This window comes from Carassius gibelio, chromosome B15, assembly GCF_023724105.1.
Source record: "Carassius gibelio isolate Cgi1373 ecotype wild population from Czech Republic chromosome B15, carGib1.2-hapl.c, whole genome shotgun sequence".
Lineage (NCBI taxonomy): Eukaryota > Metazoa > Chordata > Actinopteri > Cypriniformes > Cyprinidae > Carassius > Carassius gibelio.
The window spans coordinates 7,279,603-7,298,284 of NC_068410.1; the positions used below are offsets into that span (position 1 = coordinate 7,279,603).

The window sequence follows — 18,682 nt, forward strand, 5'->3', positions numbered from 1 at the left end:
GCTAAAGCCAAGCCAAAGGGAAGAACGCGGTACTGATACGCTTTGCCCTCTAAAGCGAATCTGAGGAACTTCCTGTGTCTCTTGACGATCTGAATATGGAAATACGCATCCTTCAGATCGATCGTAATAAACCAATCGCTTGGTCGGATCTGAGACAGAATAGATTTCACCGTCAACATCTTGAATTTGCTCGGTCTGAGTGCAAGATTCAGACGGCGTAAATCCAGAATGGGTCGTAACCCGCCGTCTTTTTTCGGTACCACGAAATAACGGCTGTAAAAAACCTGTCTCCATCTGAGAGGGGTGTACTTCTTCTATAGCCCCTTTGCTCAGCAGAGCTGACATTTCTTGTCGCAGCACCGCCATTTCCGTAGACTTCACCGTAGTGGGAAGAATTCCGCGGAAAGGAGGCGGGCCTTTCCGAAACTGAATGGTGTATCCGTGACAAACCGTGCGTAACACCCATTGAGGAATGCCGGGCAAGCGTTCCCACGCGGCCCGAAACAATATTAACGGTTTCAAAACTTCCGCTCCCAGCAACGCCGTCATACGCGTTAAAACGATCGGACACGAAAAACCCGTGGTGTTCGTGCACCGGGGAAGCGTATGCGCCGGAGTCGTTGCGTTCCGTTGAGTATAATCCTGAAACGTGTCCACGGCAGGAATTAGGCCAACAGATGGAACATCGGGCTCTGCCGCTAGCGAAAAAGCGGCGGCTGTGCGAGCCGTCATAAACGGACCGTTTGTGTAGGGTCCTTGAGTCGTCCCTCGAACTCCGAAAGCAGGATTGCGCAGAGTGTCTGAGGGAGCGTCTGTCATTACAGCTCGATCCAATGTTGCTCGAGGCGCTGTTAGCGGCGAGACAATCAATGTTTGAGCATGGGGACTGCAATGAGAGTGTGGGATGCGCGAAAGCGGTCCGACAGCGCTCTCTAGCGGAGGGCACAGTCCCTGGCAAGCAGCAAAAAGATCAGGAGCTGCTATTCGGCACCCGAGAACGAGAGGCTTTAGCCGTCGAGGTCAGGTTCAATCGCTTACGTTGACGCTGGTGCGCCGGAGGAAAAACCCTAGGGCCCCAGTCCTTACGAGGAGGCGCCATGGGTGTAGGTTCCTCTCGAGAGGCTGCTCGCTGGCGGTGAGAGGAGGTTGAGCGAGAACGCGCGGGCGCTTGCCGGCGTTCGACCTCTCTGGGTCTGCGGGGAATCAGCTGGCGGAAAGCGGCTGATTGCTGTTTCGCTGCCCTGAACTTCTCCACTACTGACGTGACAGCCTCACCGAACAATCCATCCCTGGAGACAGGGGCATCCATAAGGAAAGATTTATCCTTCTCCTTAATATCGGTGAGATTAAGCCAGAGGTGGCGCTCAACCGAAATCAAACCGGCCATAGTACGGCCCACTGCACGAGCGGTATGTTTGGTAGCGCGTAGCGCCAAATCCGTAGCTCTACGCAGTTCCTTAACTGCCTCCGGTGTGATGCCCTCACCTTCATCCAATTCCTTCAATAACTCCGCCTGGTAGGCCTGAAGGACCGCCATAGAGTGGAGCGACGCAGCCGCCTGACCAGCCGCCATGTAGGATTTACCCACCAAACTAGACGTGACTCGACACGCCTTCGAAGGAAGAAGGGGGCGAGACTTCCAAGCCGCGGCCGAACTAGGCGCAAGGTGTTCGGCGAGAGTCTCTTCCACCGGGGGCATCATAGTATAGCCATGGTCCGCCATATCAGAAACGGTGGCGAAATCCGCGGCCGCGGCGTTAGTAATCCGCGCCGAAAATGGCTGTTTCCAGGACCTCGAAACCTCCTGGTGGAGGTCCGGGAAAAAAGGCAAAGGCCTCCGGGGCTGTGTAGGTGTCCGACTGGTTAGAAAACGGTCGTCCAGCTTGGAAGAAGGTTGGGCCTCGGCCTTGTCAACCTCCCATTCTAGCCCCAATTTACCCACCGCACGAGAAACCACATCCAACAGCTCACTGTAGGAGGGGGAAACACGCCTCTCCTGTCCGCTAGGAGGAAGAGGGCTAGTGTCGGTCGCGAAGTCCTCAGACCCCGAGGCCGCGGTGGATAAAACATCGTCGTCATAGCGTCCACAACCGAAGGAGATGGCGGTGCATGCCTCCGGTGTGGGAAGTAAATCCTCATTAGAGAAGACGACGGGCTCAGTATAAGTTTTATTCTGCAGCAGGGTAGGGGAGAGCGAGCGATGTGGAGAATATTCCAGCGCTGCGCTGTCCACAAAATCCATGTCGCACGTGTCACCCCAGGCCCTCGCCTCGTGCGGTGCCTCGGCAGTCGCAGAGGTGACCTGACGGGGGTTAGACTCGAGGGCGACATTAGAGAAAACTTCCACCCTGGAGCGCAGTACTCTGAGCCGCAGGCCATCACAATGGGGACAGGAAGAAAGGCCGCTAAGCGCCGCCTGTGCGTGATGTAAACCAAGACATACTACGCACCTGTCATGAGTGTCCCCCGCCGTGATGTACCTGGTACATGGCTCCTTACATTTTCGAAAGCTCATCGCGTCCGCGAAGAGGAGTTAACACTGCTCGAAGAGATCGCTGGAGAACGCGAGACGATAGGGCACAGATGATTCGCTATTCCTGAAGGAATGAAATCTGAGCGAAATGGCGCGCTGCACCCAGGTATATCATGCGCGCGCATGCGCAGGGTGGTGCTATGCGCCATTTGGCCAATAGGATTGGCGGGATGGTATAGGGCTTCAGACATTCGTCACACCAGAGGTGTTCCCATACGTGGTGACGTCACCGCAGCATCGAAGTGACCTATGATAGGGAACTGACACATATAGAGCGTGTTTTATGCCTGGTCGTGTCTAACAAACCGCTGGTGCCAATCCCTAGCTTTGCAAGACAGTCATTTTAAGAAGATATTTTAAATACAGTTCATATTTATCTGCATGCCTCAGTTTAATTATACTTTTTATTGAACGCACAGATTGGTGACTGCAGGCACCGAGGCCAGGGTAGTAAATCTAAATCCGTCATAACACCGTCCCAGCAAAATTACATTCGCCTCGTTGACATTTCACCCAAAGACGACAGAACTGTGAAGATGCAATAAACAACATCTAAATAAGAAGTCTGATGGCTTCGTGCCTTATCCATTTAATTTTTAACGTAAAGCGGCCTTGGTGATTTGTAATGTGAATGTGCGACACTTCCGGCATTAACTTCCAGTTAATATTAGCTGTACAATACTTCCATTATGCTGCTTGACATTGCAAACTTATAGAAACCCATTTCAACCACAGAAAAAAGAGAGTCAGAATTGTAAGATATGAACTCAAACTTGTGATATTAAAAGTTGCAGTTACTTTTTCTCTTTTTTTATTCCCTGGTAGAAGAATTGCAAGCTGAACTGAGAATTCAAGAAAAAAAAGAATTTTGAGATTTAAATAAAGAATTGATAAATATAATCTCAGAATTTCTCTCTTTAGACATAAATGTCAGAATTCTGAATTATATTTTGAAATAATTTTTTCAGAACTGAGTTTATGGTGAGCAATTATGACTTTTCTCGTAATTGTGACTTTATATCTCGCAATTAGAATTATGAGTGTATATTTTGCAATTCTGAGTTTATATCTCACAGTTCTTTTCTTAGAATTGCAAGAAACCAAGTCTGAATTTTGAGGTAACAACTGCAAGAAGAAAAAAATAAGAATTCATCTTCATTTTTTTTTATTCTGTGGCAGACTTCCATTATAACTGATATTTGTTATAATTGTAATCCCAAAAAATACAAAATATAGTATTGTTTTAATAGAAAAATATAGTGAAATTTTTATAGTTAATTACTGATATGAATGGAAAGTCTTGCACATTTACAGAAAATATCTTACTTATGCATTTTATATATATATATATATATATATATATATATATATATATATATATATATATATATACATATATATATATATACATATACATGATGTATGATATATGATCTATGACATAAGGTGATAGGGTTAATTGCCCTTGAGAGACAAGATGGACCTTTGTCCAGTCGATTGTCTCTGTGTGCCACCCATCTGCTGATCAAAGCTGGTGTACAGTATCACGGCCACCCAGACCGTACTGAATGGATGGGCTACGGTGGTCTGTTTGACTAGACTCAGGTGTGTGTGTGGATGGATGGCCTCTAGAGCCCTGTTTGACTGGAAACAGTTGTGTGTCATCCATTGCTGGAGGCTCGGGCTGATAAACATTATTGGAGAACATCTGTAGGCTGTCACAACACGGTGCGGCCAGCAAAGCCCCCTCCCATCCATCAGACCCAAGGGCTCTGTCCTCCGACAGCCCCCAAGCTTCATCACTCACAGCGGGCAGCATGTGTCAGGGCGCAGGGGTCCCAGCCAGGCTCTCCCACCTGCAGTGACGGTCCACTGCACTTGAGAAATGCTACAGCGATGGTGACAGAGACAAACACTTACACACACATAGAGGGCCTGTTCCACTCAGGTGCGCTGACAGGTGTAGGCAGGTGACCTCTGGTACGTTTGACCCTTCCATCTGAGAGGTGCAGAGGAACGTGCTATCCACAATGTCCCACTACCCTCTACCTACATATCCATGTCCTACAAACAACACGTTTCACTCGGGTGATCAAAAATAATGTCATGTGTGTGCTGTACACTGTTCAGATCTTTAAATTAAAAATCTGCCAAAAATTAATTTTAATAAATAATTGTTATATTTGTCTTGTCTACCAGTGCAAATATCTATACAAGATAATTACTTGAAAAGCAAAAACAAAAAAAAAAAATTGCTTAAGATATATATATATATATATATATATATATATATATATACATTTTTTTTTACTACATTTTCTGTCAACGAGAAAGACAATTATTTTCCCTTTCAATTAAATTTATAATTTCAAATTATTGTTTTACATTTTTTTAAACGGGAAAGATATTTTTTCTTGCCCCACTGGCAGACATTTTTTCTTTAAAAACAAAAAAATCTTAATTTTTGTATATTTTTCATAAAACATTAAAAACATTCATTATAATTAATTCAAATGGAAAATAAGATTACTTGTTTTGAGCAAAATCTTTTTAATTCTTTAACATTAAAAAAAACATTAATTTGAATGAATAAGAAAAAAAAACAGTCCACCCCCCCCCCTTTTTTTTAAAGATAAATCTTTCCTAATTTTAATTAATTAATTTAATTACATTTTCAGAAACACTACAAAAACAATTTTTTAATTTATATTTTTTCACCGGACAAGACAAATACAAGAATACAATATATCTTAGTCATTTTACTTCTCAAGTATATCTTCATTTAAGAATGTTTAGATATTTTTAGAAATAAAACAAACACACTAAAAATAATCAGCAGTGTAAAGATTTACAGTACAGTTAAAACAAACAAACAAACAAACTAAATGTTTTCCGTACAAACATATTTAATTAAAAGTTTACGCACCAGTACATATTTTCACTGTACAGTGAAATTCAACTTGACAACATCCTGAGAGAAACAAAAGAAGAACAGATGAACAAACACTTTTTACAGCATTTTTTACAGTAAAAGACCGTTGAGTGAGTGCTAAGCACTGTCATTTATAAAGATTAGGATTGTTTGGCACGTAAGACGTCTTTTGGAGGAACTGTCTGTTCAGTTTACAATCATCAGATTGTTTCTAAATCCTGTCAGACAGCTCCACTTTAACAATTTACCTCAGATGGCACGATGATGGGTAACAATACTGTGAATATTTACAGTCAGACTGTCACAGGAATCGCATGGCAGAACATACATCACACTCACACGAGCCAACCAGATGGATTTAAATAGGATATATATAGCACAAACGCTCCAGACTCAAGCTACATATTACTTAAAAAAAAACATAAAAGTATCATAAAAGAGGACTTTATAGACAATGTCATTAAAAAAAAAAAGTTAAATTTAGTGTTGGTGTACGTTTACAAGGTAAATTTTAGAGTGTGTATGGCATGTATGGAAGGCAGAAACTCCACTGAGTGTTGCTGTATTCTGATGTGCCTCTTTCGTGGTGTGTATTATAGAAATGAGCGGTTGAGGCTTCACTCTGATCCCGTAATAGAGCAGGCTTTGTGGCTCGGTGGGCGTTTGCCCGATCGGATGGTTTGGTTTGTCTGTCTGATGTGGGACTTATAAGGAACAGCGAGTTTATGCACAAACATGCACACAAAACAAGCATTTTTAAGTCGTATTGAACTGCTCCACCATGTTGTGTGTTATATACACATGAATCACTCGGTGATAGCCACAATGTGTCGCTCCACCAAAGATGCACATGTACTCACACTCTCAATGACAGCCTATCAGTGGTCTTGTGTGCATCCAGAGGGGATGTTTGTGTGTGTCTGTGTTTTTCGGCATTGCTTCCTCGTACTAATTCTCCTGTGGCTTGCTCGTCTGGGGGAAAAACCCATAATAACAAGTCAGAAACATCCTCACACACTCAGTAACCGTTGCCACTCATCTTCTGCTGGTATGTCAGGAGTGTGTGTGTGTTTGTGTATGTGTGTGTATTTTGGGGTCTCTGTATCAGGACTAGGAGTGAGAAATACGCCGTCGCCTCTTCTGTAATTTGGAAGACACATGATTTACAGAAACACCTAAGAAAAAGACAGAGATAGAGAGATTATTGTAACGTATTGACTGGCTTTGATTTATTTAAATTAAATTAAAGAAAAAAATTAAATTAAAGAAAAAAATTAAATTAAAGAAAAAAATTAAATTAAATTAAATTAAATTAAATTAAATTAAATTAAATTAAATTAAATTAAATTAAATTAAATTATTTGTCATCAAATATTTTTTATAAGTAATAAGTTAGAAGAGCATATACTATATTGTGATTATTGCCACGGCTAAAGGCACTGAATGCAGTAAAGTCTCTGCAACCCTTTCAGCCATAATTATTTTTGCACAATACAATTATGTCGATAATAGAAAATAATAATAAATTAATATATACGGCACAAATATTCAAAAACATTTAGGGCCATAAAAATTTTAATTGAATTAAATTTTTGTTAAACTTTAAATAAATTGTATAATATTAATGATTTAAAATAATTATATATGTTCTTTGATTAATACAGTTTAATTTGACAATTAAAACAGAGTGCAGAAAATTTCAAATGGACAGAAACAGAATAAAAATAAATAAACCATTTTTGGAGAACATAACATGGAATTCATAGAGCTCAAAACATTCTTGTGTGTACTTCATTTTAAAATGTATACACTTTAAAACCCTAATTTCTTACATCAGTTGAAATGAGAAATGTAAATGATAAATTAGTATTAGAAATGAATTAGTACTAGAAATTAATAAGTATATTTCACAAAATAAGTAAAAGTGAATAATAATTATGTTATTGATATGTTAATGATAAATAGAATAAATATAATATATAATATGTTTGTTGTACATGAATGACTGAATATATGAATAAATAAATGACAATAAATAAGTGATTCAATAAAGAACTATTTTAATTTCCACAGAATTCAATCATAAATGTATTCATTAATTACATTAGTAATATGAATAATACATGTAACTTATTTATATTTATTTATTTCAATAGTCATACATATATTAATGTACCTTTTTTCATTCCATATTTATTTATTTCTGTATTTTTCACTGATATTTCATCCTTCAAGTGAGTATGGCTCACTGATCACATATTGTGCAGTTCAACTTAAGTCCTACAGAAAATATGTTTTGTTGTATAAAATATGTGCAATAAAAAAAGAAAAGTAGTAAGAGGAAGTTAAGATGAGCTGTTTGTATTTTTAGGGGATGTACAGGTTTAGAGATTGCGTGAATGAATGAATGAATGTTGCATTTATATAGCACTTTATTGTGTATTGTTGTACACCCAAAGCACTTTACAATCATGTGGGGGTCTCTCCTCATCCATCACCAGTGTGCAGCATCCACTTGTGTGGATGGGTCATGTACAGTAAGTCCACTGTTACACACTCACACACACTGTCACACACTCATTCACAAAGCTCACACACACACATATTATGAAGCGTCCTGCTGTGGTTCACTTAGAATAACTGTCAGAGAGAGGCGCCGTTATACAGACGGCCAGGAGGCCCTTGACAGCTCAGGCACACTGAGGCTGTCACACACACGCTCACTAACGCTTTGAGCTCAAACGCTGACTGCCACGAATAAAGAGAGAAGTAGTATTTGGGAAGAGAAAGATTTTGAGATGGTGAGAGGTTAAAAAAAGTGAAAGAAACCATACAGCTGACTCACACACACTTTTACTTAGCTTAATAAAGACATATCATACACTTGATCTGACTTTATTTACAGTTCATTAGTATAAATTAGCTCTACAGATTAATCCAAACCATAACACTACATGTTTATCATTTTAGTCAAAAAAAAAAAATATTATGTACTTTATTTAAATATTTTAAATGCATGATGAGAAATTATGAATTTAAATATGGGCCAACAGGCATGATTATCTGCATTAATTAATTATATAATAATAAATAATAATATATATGTATTACGATTATTATTGTTTGTATGTTTAATCTGTTTATTGAATTAACATGTTAAATGAACAGCACTATTTTTTATACTCGAGGATGTTTTATCAGATTAAACTAACTTCTGGAGACATTTTTGAGAAAAAGTTTTTTTTAATTTATTTTCATTTAAATCTAATAAATGATATGAAATGATCAATTTAAATATAGACTAAGGATCAGAATTTATTGTATTAACTTATATGATTGTAATAATTATACTCCTCCTCCTCCTCCTACTACTACTACTAATAATAATAATAATAATTAATATTATTATTAAAAATAGTAATATTATTTATATACACACCTTATTTATTTATTTATTTATTTATATCAATCCATTTACATATTAAATTAAGAGCCCTATCATATTTACCTTCTGGGGAAAATTTTAGGACAAAAATATTTTTGTTTTATTTCAATATTTCTATCAATTACATGATAAATTATGAATTTACATGTGAACTAAGGGACATGATTGTTTTAATTAAATTATATAATAATACAGTAAGTATGTAATTAATTGTAATGTTATTCATTCATGTAATAATATATATGTATGAATCATTATTATTATTTATTATATTCAATCACATTTAGCTAAATTCTGGGGACAATTTCGTAAGCCCACACACATCCACACCCTCACCTTCCTCACAGGTGGGTCCCATCCAGGTGAGGGGACATGAGCAGTGACCTGTACGCTGGTCACACTGGCCTCCGTGTGCACACTGACACTGGAAAGAACAGTCTGGACCATAAAACCTGCTGTCACAAACTGAGAGAGAAGATGAGGGTTTGAAAGTTTGAATGAAGTATGAATTATGAGAGTTTGCGTAAGATGTGTAAGGTGTGTTTGTGTGCACCTTTCTCGCAGCGTTCTCCCGTCTTTCCAGATGGACAGAGACACTGTCCAGTGGTGGGATCACAGGGTGCATCATCACACTCACAGAGTCCTGCACAATCACGTCCGAAACGTCCATCATCGCAACCTGTCACACACACACACAGTCAAAGATACCATCAAACTGACATTCATCTTCTCACTGCAGTCCAGTGAGCTTTCAAGCTTTTAAGCTTTACACTTTTGTTTTGACACAAATGTAAAGAAGTCCATCATATATTATCTTAAGTTACACAGTAGCTCTGCATGATTAACAGAGCTGATTTAACTCATGACATATCAAAGTAATACGGAATATCAATTCAATGAAATATCAGTGACTTAAGTGAACCAGTAAGGCAATTTGTGAATGAATCATTCAGGCTGGTTTTGTGAACTTGTGATCAACTGATTCATTGAAAAGATTTGATTCAAAAGAATGATTTGTTCACAAAGGAGACCCATGAACATGCAAGAATGAGAATTAGAAAGAATGTTAAGATTTTCACTGAATAATGATAACTTCAGTGTGTCATCTACAGTAAGTTGTATAACTTCAGACAACTTGGAATATAGTTGTACTGTATGAAACTTTCATTGTGGTTTTCAGTTCCATTATACTGAGAAAAGTGATCAGAACAAAAAGTCACCTTTGTGTTCTGCTTAAGTCAGCACTGTTTTAATTCTCAGTTAAAATATACACTATCGTTTCATGCTGATGACGTTTAAGATTACTTACGTTTTTCACACTTGTCACCCTGATAACCTGGAGGACACAGGCACTGTCCGGTCACATGATCACACAGGTGCCCGTGTTTACAGTCACATGATTGAGCACAGAGCTCGCCGAAAAAGCCAGCAGGGCATCCTGAGAAATGAAACCATTTCATATCATATCTTATAATAACAGATTTCAGCAAGTGCAGTAAAAAGGATTCATCCTAACAGTGAAGATAAGACTGTCACTCACGGTGTTGGCAGGCGGGACCGTAGTATCCAGACGGACAAGAGCAGCATCCCGTAAAGCGATCGCATGTACCGTTATTCTGACACACACACTGCTGCTCACAGTTCACACCATACCGACCTGGGACACAAACTATTGCATGCACATACACACAAAAAAAGCAATCATGTGAATTTATCATCATTTGACTTATATTTAATGCACAGACAATTCAAATTACTCATAAACAGTTTAAAGTATTAATTTTTAATTCTTGGTTATTTATTTACCCTTTTCACAGTGCTGCCCGGTCCAGCCCAGGCCACATCTACATGTCCCGTTCACAGGGTCACACACGCCTCCGTTCGCGCACGTACAGAAACTCCGACACTGCGCTCCATAGCACCCTCTAGGACATACTGCACAGAGGACAAGTTCACATTTCACAGCAAATAATTTGTCATAACACAGATGCTTAATATCTGTGCATAAATATGAGAAGTGTTGTTTTGTTTCATCATGTAGCAATACGCGCAAGTTGTGAAACAACTGGATGTCTTGGCTGTATCTGTACGCTCTGTGTTTCAGCGAGGCACATGAATCTGTCTTCAATTTGGACCACATGAGGATGGTTTACCAAGCACTGATTAATCCTCATCCAGCACTAAATTATACTGTCAACACTTAATTTCCACTGGATATCTCATTTTAGCCTGAAACCATACTTATTTCGCACAGAAAATAAAAGCTTAGGGTGAGCTTAGTGAATTTATTTAATTTTATCCTGAGCTACAGTGCATGACTGAAAAAATGCAGTTGACAACAGTTCATGTCCGTAAGTACAGAAAAGCCCTTAGGCCCTTGGGTACTCACCAAGGCTGCATTTATTTGTCTAAAAAAGTAATATTGCGAAATATTATTAAAATTTAAAACAACTGTTGTAATGTGTGTGTGTATACAGTATGTATTTTATATATTAATATGACTATTTTAATGTATTTTCTACTTTATATATTTTCTTTTTTAATATATTGTAAAAAATCAATTTTAAAAACATTATCATGTTGAAAACAATTCTACTATTACTTAATATTTAATATGTAATACACTACTACAGTATAACTTTTTTCAGAATTCTTGAATAATAATTGAGGTTCAAAAGATATCAAAACATTTTTTTAATACAAAATACATTTTTTTTGTGGCGGGGGATGGGTTGTATTTAATGAATTGTATTTTTTTTTTATTCATTTTGACGTGTCAAATATTATAACTAAAGTTAAATTCATCACTGCTCGGTGCACCTTTGTTATGGATTTATACCTTTTGCCAACATTCTGTGTCAAATACAGTAAAGCAGCCTCAGATATGATTCTTACTTAAATTAATATATTACTTTAATCATATACATATCATAATATAACATTTTCCACATCTAGACAACAGAAACTCACCGACATCCTAAATTCCATCCAAATCAGTGCATGAAATCACATGTTAATTCTATGCTAATAATTGCCACTCCATCAAAACAGTCATTGAGATGGTACCCTCTTTTCTTTTTTTTATATCAGGATGTGTGTTCATTGTTACACTGTACCAGGACAAACATTCAGCAGACTTTCCCTCGAGCAAAACACCTCATTGTTTTATCTATTAACTATGTCCTGCTCCAGACGGAAACTTCCAGTAACAACAAGAGCACAGATGGCATTATTTCCAAATAAACTCTGAATTCCTCAATTACTACAATTAGCACAGGCCCTCTCATCCCTCAAAATGCATTTAAAGAGCTAGCCCCACATGCAAACTCCATCACAAACAGCCACACACACGTGCACAAACACACACACAAGTTTACTTAAGCTCTAGATCATTAGTGCAATGGCAAAGTGGGTCAGATTTGGCAGCGCAGCAAAAGAGCAATCATGTTTCTTTGGGTAATTTAGATTGGGAAAACAATAAGCCAATCGCTTTGATTCGCTTGCTTATTTATTTGTTTCCTCGCCAGCAGATCCGCCGACACGGAACACAGAGAACCAGCTACTTATAGTCGTCTGTAAACATTAAACACAGGGAACATAATTCAGCGGCACGTCTGTGAGACGCTCCGAGCTGGCGTTTTCGAGGAGGCTAAGAAAATCCCTCCTGGAAAGTCCCGTTCCATTCCCGCTGATGAGTGATGAAACAAGAAGATTAGGAATCTGATCTCTCGCTTCTGTTCTCCAGGAAAAGGGGCGCTGCGATCACGCAGGAAACTGGAGAAATTTGTTAACTAAATATTGTAAATAAGCCCTGGGAGAGAATCGGGAGGAGGGCAAATAGTCCCTTCAAGTGCGGGACTGTGAGACGTGATGTATTCGATGTTTTGCTTATGAAGTCATCATAACACTTATGGGTTTCACATCCAAACAAGATGAAGATGTTTATGTTGTATATTTGGGAGGGAGGGACCATGGATGAGTGAAGGCACAGAAAAATAAGAAATGAATGGCCGAGGTTGGAAAAGTTGGCAAAATAAGTGGGAAAAAAGTTGAGTGTTGTTATTGTTAACTAAAACTTTTTTTCCTTTATTGAAATTAAAGTGGCATAAAATAAAATAATAATATTAGATGAAAAAAATAGAAATGATTACTGAGAAATTTTGACTTGACAACTAACAAATAAAATACATGAAATAAATTGAACAGAAATAAAAAAATAAAGCTAAATAAAAAAAAATTTAAAACTGAAAAAGGCAAAAAACTAAAATAAAGTGTAATTCAAATAAATATATATACAATAATAATACAGTGCATGCCTAAAAAAATGCACAGTCGTCAACAGTTCATGTTCGTGAGTAAAGAAAAGCCCTATTTTAAAATGTTTTAGGGTTGGTAAGATTTATTAATGTTTTTGAAAGAAGTCTGTTGTGCTCACCAAGACTGCATTTAAATAAATAATACAAAAATAACAGTGCTATCTACAGAGGTATATACCTTGTTCGCAGGAAGGTCCCGTTCTACCCTGTGCACAGTTACACCTCCCAGTCTCTGGGTGGCACTGTCCTTCCTCTCCACACAAACACACCTGAGCACAATCTTTCCCATAGCGGCCTGTAGGACAACCTGAGAGAAAAAGACAGAAAATAAAACAAATGTTACTAGCTAGAAAATGTGGAATGCAACATAAAAAAAGGTAAGCCATGTTTAACTTAACAGTTTCTGAAAAGCAGCAAGATCATAACTATGGACAAAGATGTCTGTCTGATGCATGTTTACATAGGAAGAAAATGAACATGTCCACACCCAGTCAGGTGATGGATTTTTAGGATCTTACTGGTGCTGCAGTTGGGTCCCAAGTATCCCGGCTGACAGATACAAGAACCAGTCCTGAAGTCACACTGGCCTCCATTGGCACATCTACACCTTTTCTTACAGTATGGGCCATAGGTGCCCTCTCGACATCCTGTGATATATATATACATTTTAATTTGAGCACATTTATAAAGCAATCCATACATTTATAAAGTACAATCATATAGAACTACATAACATACATATGCACTACTGTTCCAAAGTTTGAAGTTTGTCAAATTTGTAATGTTTTTAAAATTCACTTGTATCAAAAATACAGTAAAAAGAGTAATATCGCCAAATATTATTACAATTTAAATTAGCTGCTTTCTATCTGAATATATTTTAAAAATGTAATTTATTCCTGCAAATCAAAGCTAAATTCTTCAGAAATCATTCTAATATTTTTTTTTTTTTCAGGATTCTTTGATGAATAGAACCTTCAACAGAACAGCATTTATTTGAAAACTTTTTATTTGAATTTTTCATTTGAATGTCTTTACTCTCAATTTTGACTCACTCACTATGTCCTTCATAAATAAAATAATTTATTTCTTTAAAAAAAATCTTTCTGACCTAAAACTCTTGAATGGTAGTGTGTATGATTTTATAACCATTGTCTGTTAGCTCAATTGTAGATGATCTTTTGGTCTAATAGAACAACTATGAAAACAAGTTTATTAGGTTGGGTTCATAGTATTAAACTGATATCAGCAGAATACTGTATGTCTTACTCAGATGACAGCGGCTGCCATAGTATCCAGGTAGACATGTGCATTTCCCAGTGACGTGGTGACAGCTGTACTGATCTCCAGAACATGTGCACATCTGTGAACAGTTCAGGCCAAACCTGCCCTGAGGACACACTGAGAGAGAGAGAAAACAGAAAAGGACACAATACATGCAGAGATGACTTTCAAAACGTGTGTGGGTTTTCCATAAAATGTCAAGTTGTCTAGACACATTCCCGAAAAGACATCAGGCCTCAGACAGGAAGGAGATATGATATGATACGATATGAAGGGGAGGCTAGACATTTCATTTAACGTCATTCAGACATGCTTACTTTCATACATTTTCACATATGTCTGGAGTGTCTGACAAAAGCCAGGCTGTATGAGTCCATTACATAGCACGAATCCATATCACACCTCTGAAACACGATTATATGAAAACACATGAGATGTGAGTGTATTTAGGGCTCATTTAGGTATGTAAGGGATAATCAGTGGCTTGCCATGCATTAAAGGATTTTAAATGCATGATGTGGAGGCCAAGAACCACCCGACGTGAAGAGTCAATTAAAGAAGCGTATTTTATATATATATATATATATATATATATATATATATATATATATATATATATATATATATATATATATATATATATACACACACAATATAGCGTATTAGATTAAATTTAAATTAAATTTATTTTTTCACTTATAAAATATGACATCAAAATATATATTTATTGTATTTGCATAATATAGTATGTATATATATATATATATATATATATATATATATATATAATATATATATACACTATATTATGCAAATAACTTGGGTTATATATATATACATGCATACAGCAGTGTAACTTTCAATATTATCACAAAACAAATATCAAGTTCTGTCATGAAACTCTAAATGGCGCATGCTGATGGGTCATTAATGCAAACTGATGATATTCACAGTGTTAAACTACTTAGCACAAACTGATTGGTTTATGTTGCTTATGCAGCCAATGAACTTACTGCTTTAAATTTAAATGGCTTTTCGCAACATGCTTTCAGAATTCCTCTGACTCCCCTCCACCTCCCCAGCTCCACCTGTATAGATCTGCTACAGGTTATTATATATGCTAATTGTGCAGCAGTATATAGGCTACTCAACAGCACAGCAAATACACTAAAATTGTCATATCCATTACCATGCTAGAATCTTCCTAAAGTTTTCATGATGGAAATGTGTAAGTCTCCAAGACATTAAAACACATGTACAACAAACTAGCATGTAGTGAAAAAGCAGTACTAGCCCCTCTAGACAAGAGATAGGAGCTGTCAACTGGGCTCAGTGGCATCCGTACTGTTGAGACTAACACAGATCAGTGTATGTTCATGTATACATGTGTGTGCGTTTGTGTATTCACCCCACCGGCATGTGTAAGAGATAAGTTCAGACTCCAGACTAAAGAGAATAATTAGACTGTTGTCATTAGCCATGTCTGCTGCAGTGTGTGTGTGTATGTGTGTGTGTTCCAGACTTCTTATCCTTACACAGACAAAAACAAAGCCTGCTGTTTGAGTTGGCCACTCAGCGCTAACCTTTATCAGATGTCTCACATCCACAGAGAGAGAGAAAGAGAGAGTGAGAGGGGTGGGCGGGTGTTGAAAGAGAGTCGCAGAGAAAAACCCCAGCATGTGTAATGTAAAAATGATAGAGAGACACAGGGAGATGTGAATTACAAGTGATAAAAGTGTGCATACTGTATGGCTGTTTGTACATCTTTTTGGCATGGATATATAAATGAACAGATGATTGGTTCTTGAGTACACTTACAAAATGGGCAACATTTTAGGATTAGGAGCAATGTTGGGAGTAGCGCAAGTTATGTAATTAGATTACTTTAAGTAACTAGTAAAGTAAAGCATTACTTTTTTAATTTACAAGCAATTATATGAGTTACTTTTTCAAAATAAGTAATGCCATGCAGTTACTTTTTTCCCATTTAATGATTGAAAGCTCTCCTGTCCCCTTGTTGAGAGAAATTGGGAATAAGATGTTACTTAGTTCTAGAATAAATGTGAACAATCATTTATTCATCTCACTCACTTGCTCACTCACAAGTTTTCCTCAAAATTAATAAAAACAGTTAAAACAACTCAAAATATGACTATTTAATCCTATTTTATTAACCAATTAGCTGACCCTCGATGATCAAATTTAACCATATTAATAAGCAAAAATTACACAAGATAAACTAACATTTCTTCTTTATTTATTGCGGAAGAGTGTTGAACTGTCTTCTTCTGTGTTCTACTGTACATACATTAATTTTTATTTCCTTCAGCCTGAGGCTTTTGGTGTGAAAGGGCTTTTATATTTGCCAAAAAATAGAATGTTTTGTATTAAAAGCAAACAAATTTTGTTGGTTATTTGAAATATGTAATTGAATAAACACTGTTCTTTTGAACTTTCTATTCATGTATTCTATTTTGAAATGTATTACAGTTTCCTCAAAAATATGAAGCAGATAGTAATAAAACTACCAAATAAGAGTATTTGCAAGATTTCTGAAGGATCATGTAACTGACTGAGTACTGGCTGCAGACAATTCAGCTTTGCCATCACAGGAATAAATTCCATTCTAAAACATATTAAAACTGAAAGAAATATTTTAAATTTTAATAATATTTGACAGAATGACTGTTTTTACTGTATTTTGATCAAATAGATGCAGCCTTGGTGAGCATAAGAGACTTCTTTCAAAAACATTTTTTACAAATCCTACCGACCACAAACTTTTGAGCGGCAGTGTATAGAAAAATATTTATATTGTATCTGTTTAATATATATTAGTCTATAAGAAGTACAGAGTTATAGTCCTACAGGTGGTTTTAGAGGTAGTTCTTGCTATTTTAAATATTGTCTTATGAATCAGTAGGATGAATGAAATGAGAGCGATCTTACTGGTCTCACAGCTGTTCCCAGTGTACCCTGCAGGACAGCCACATCTGCCCGTCACATGATCACAGGCCACACCCCCTGGACAGATGCATCTTTGCTCACAGCTCCTACCGAACCATCCAGATGCACAGGCTATACACAAACCATACAGACAGTGAGAGAGAAAGCAGATGGATCGCGGAGTGAGTGGCCCGCGTTCGCCCATGTGAACATTCCAGTGTGTAATGGAGACAGAATACAGTAATTTGTGTGATGACATGTGAATCGCTGCTATCAGTGCTTACAAACTCCTCACTATAAATCACCATAATCACTTACATCTTACTAACTACAGCCAAATAAAGCACTCTGAGTGAGTCTGTGAGAGAGAGACAGATGTGTTTATGAGTATATAGGGTCTTTGGATGGTGACTCACATGTTTGTGTGTGTTTTGTATAAGAGGAAGGCTCTTTATGTATAAATATTAAATATTATTACATTACATTATGAGTATTTTACATTGAGTGTGTGTGTGTGTTTTAGCTCACTCTGTTGGCAGCTGGTTCCTGTCCACCCAGGTGTGCACCTGCACTGGCCACTCACTGGGTCACATGACCCTCCGTTGTGGCAGTCACATGATTGACTGCAGTTGGGACCAAATGTACCTGCTGGACAAGCTAGAACACAAACACATATTTAAATAAAAACAAACTTTTCAAAATCGAAATATGTAGCACTTTGTGCAATGCAAAAGGATGTGATGTCACAGATGTTCTATTCTAGATGTTCCGAATGCCCATCTTATGTTTAACAGTCTATTAGTAAGTTCATAAATATAGTATATAGTTTATAAATATATGTCATTTATTTTCACATTTCATTGTAAATCAACTACTGATCTGTTGCAACACTGTCATTCAAAAGTTTCTTGAGACTTTAGTAACACACGATCCTTCAAAAATCATTATAACATACTGATTTAGTGGCCAAAATTATTTTTATTATCAATGTTGAAAACTGTACAGCTTAATAATTTTTCTGGAGACTGTAATAGATTTTCTGTGGGATTCTTTGACGAATAGAAAAGGGAAAAAAACAGCATTTTAATCAATTTGATGCTTCCTCGCGTCATAAAATATATATATATTACTGACTTTAAACTATTTTGGACAGCAGTGTTACTAAATATAAAAATATATAAAAAATAAAGGTCTCCAGGTACCCAGTGTGACATAAAATAACCCAG

The 18,682-nt window shown here is 37.2% G+C and overlaps 1 protein-coding gene across 2 annotated transcripts in view; it reads right to left on the reverse strand.

Moving 5' to 3' along the window:
* Positions 1–5,283: 5,283 nt before the first annotated feature.
* The window catches only part of megf6 (multiple EGF like domains 6), a 46,297-nt gene continuing 32,898 nt past the window's right edge, over positions 5,284–18,682 (reverse strand). The window contains exons 22-32 of one of the 2 annotated variants that reach the window (XM_052575541.1): positions 17,985–18,113; positions 17,460–17,588; positions 14,496–14,627; positions 13,745–13,873; positions 13,405–13,533; positions 10,717–10,845; positions 10,451–10,579; positions 10,220–10,348; positions 9,464–9,589; positions 9,247–9,375; positions 5,284–6,640 (exon numbers count right to left, since the gene is read on the reverse strand). In XM_052575541.1, coding sequence (XP_052431501.1) covers positions 6,576–6,640; positions 9,247–9,375; positions 9,464–9,589; positions 10,220–10,348; positions 10,451–10,579; positions 10,717–10,845; positions 13,405–13,533; positions 13,745–13,873; positions 14,496–14,627; positions 17,460–17,588; positions 17,985–18,113 — 1,355 coding nt within the window. In that variant the 3' untranslated portion in view covers positions 5,284–6,575. The remainder of the gene's footprint in view (positions 6,641–9,246; positions 9,376–9,463; positions 9,590–10,219; positions 10,349–10,450; positions 10,580–10,716; positions 10,846–13,404; positions 13,534–13,744; positions 13,874–14,495; positions 14,628–17,459; positions 17,589–17,984; positions 18,114–18,682) is intronic. The other variant, XM_052575542.1, reaches the window with a different exon arrangement.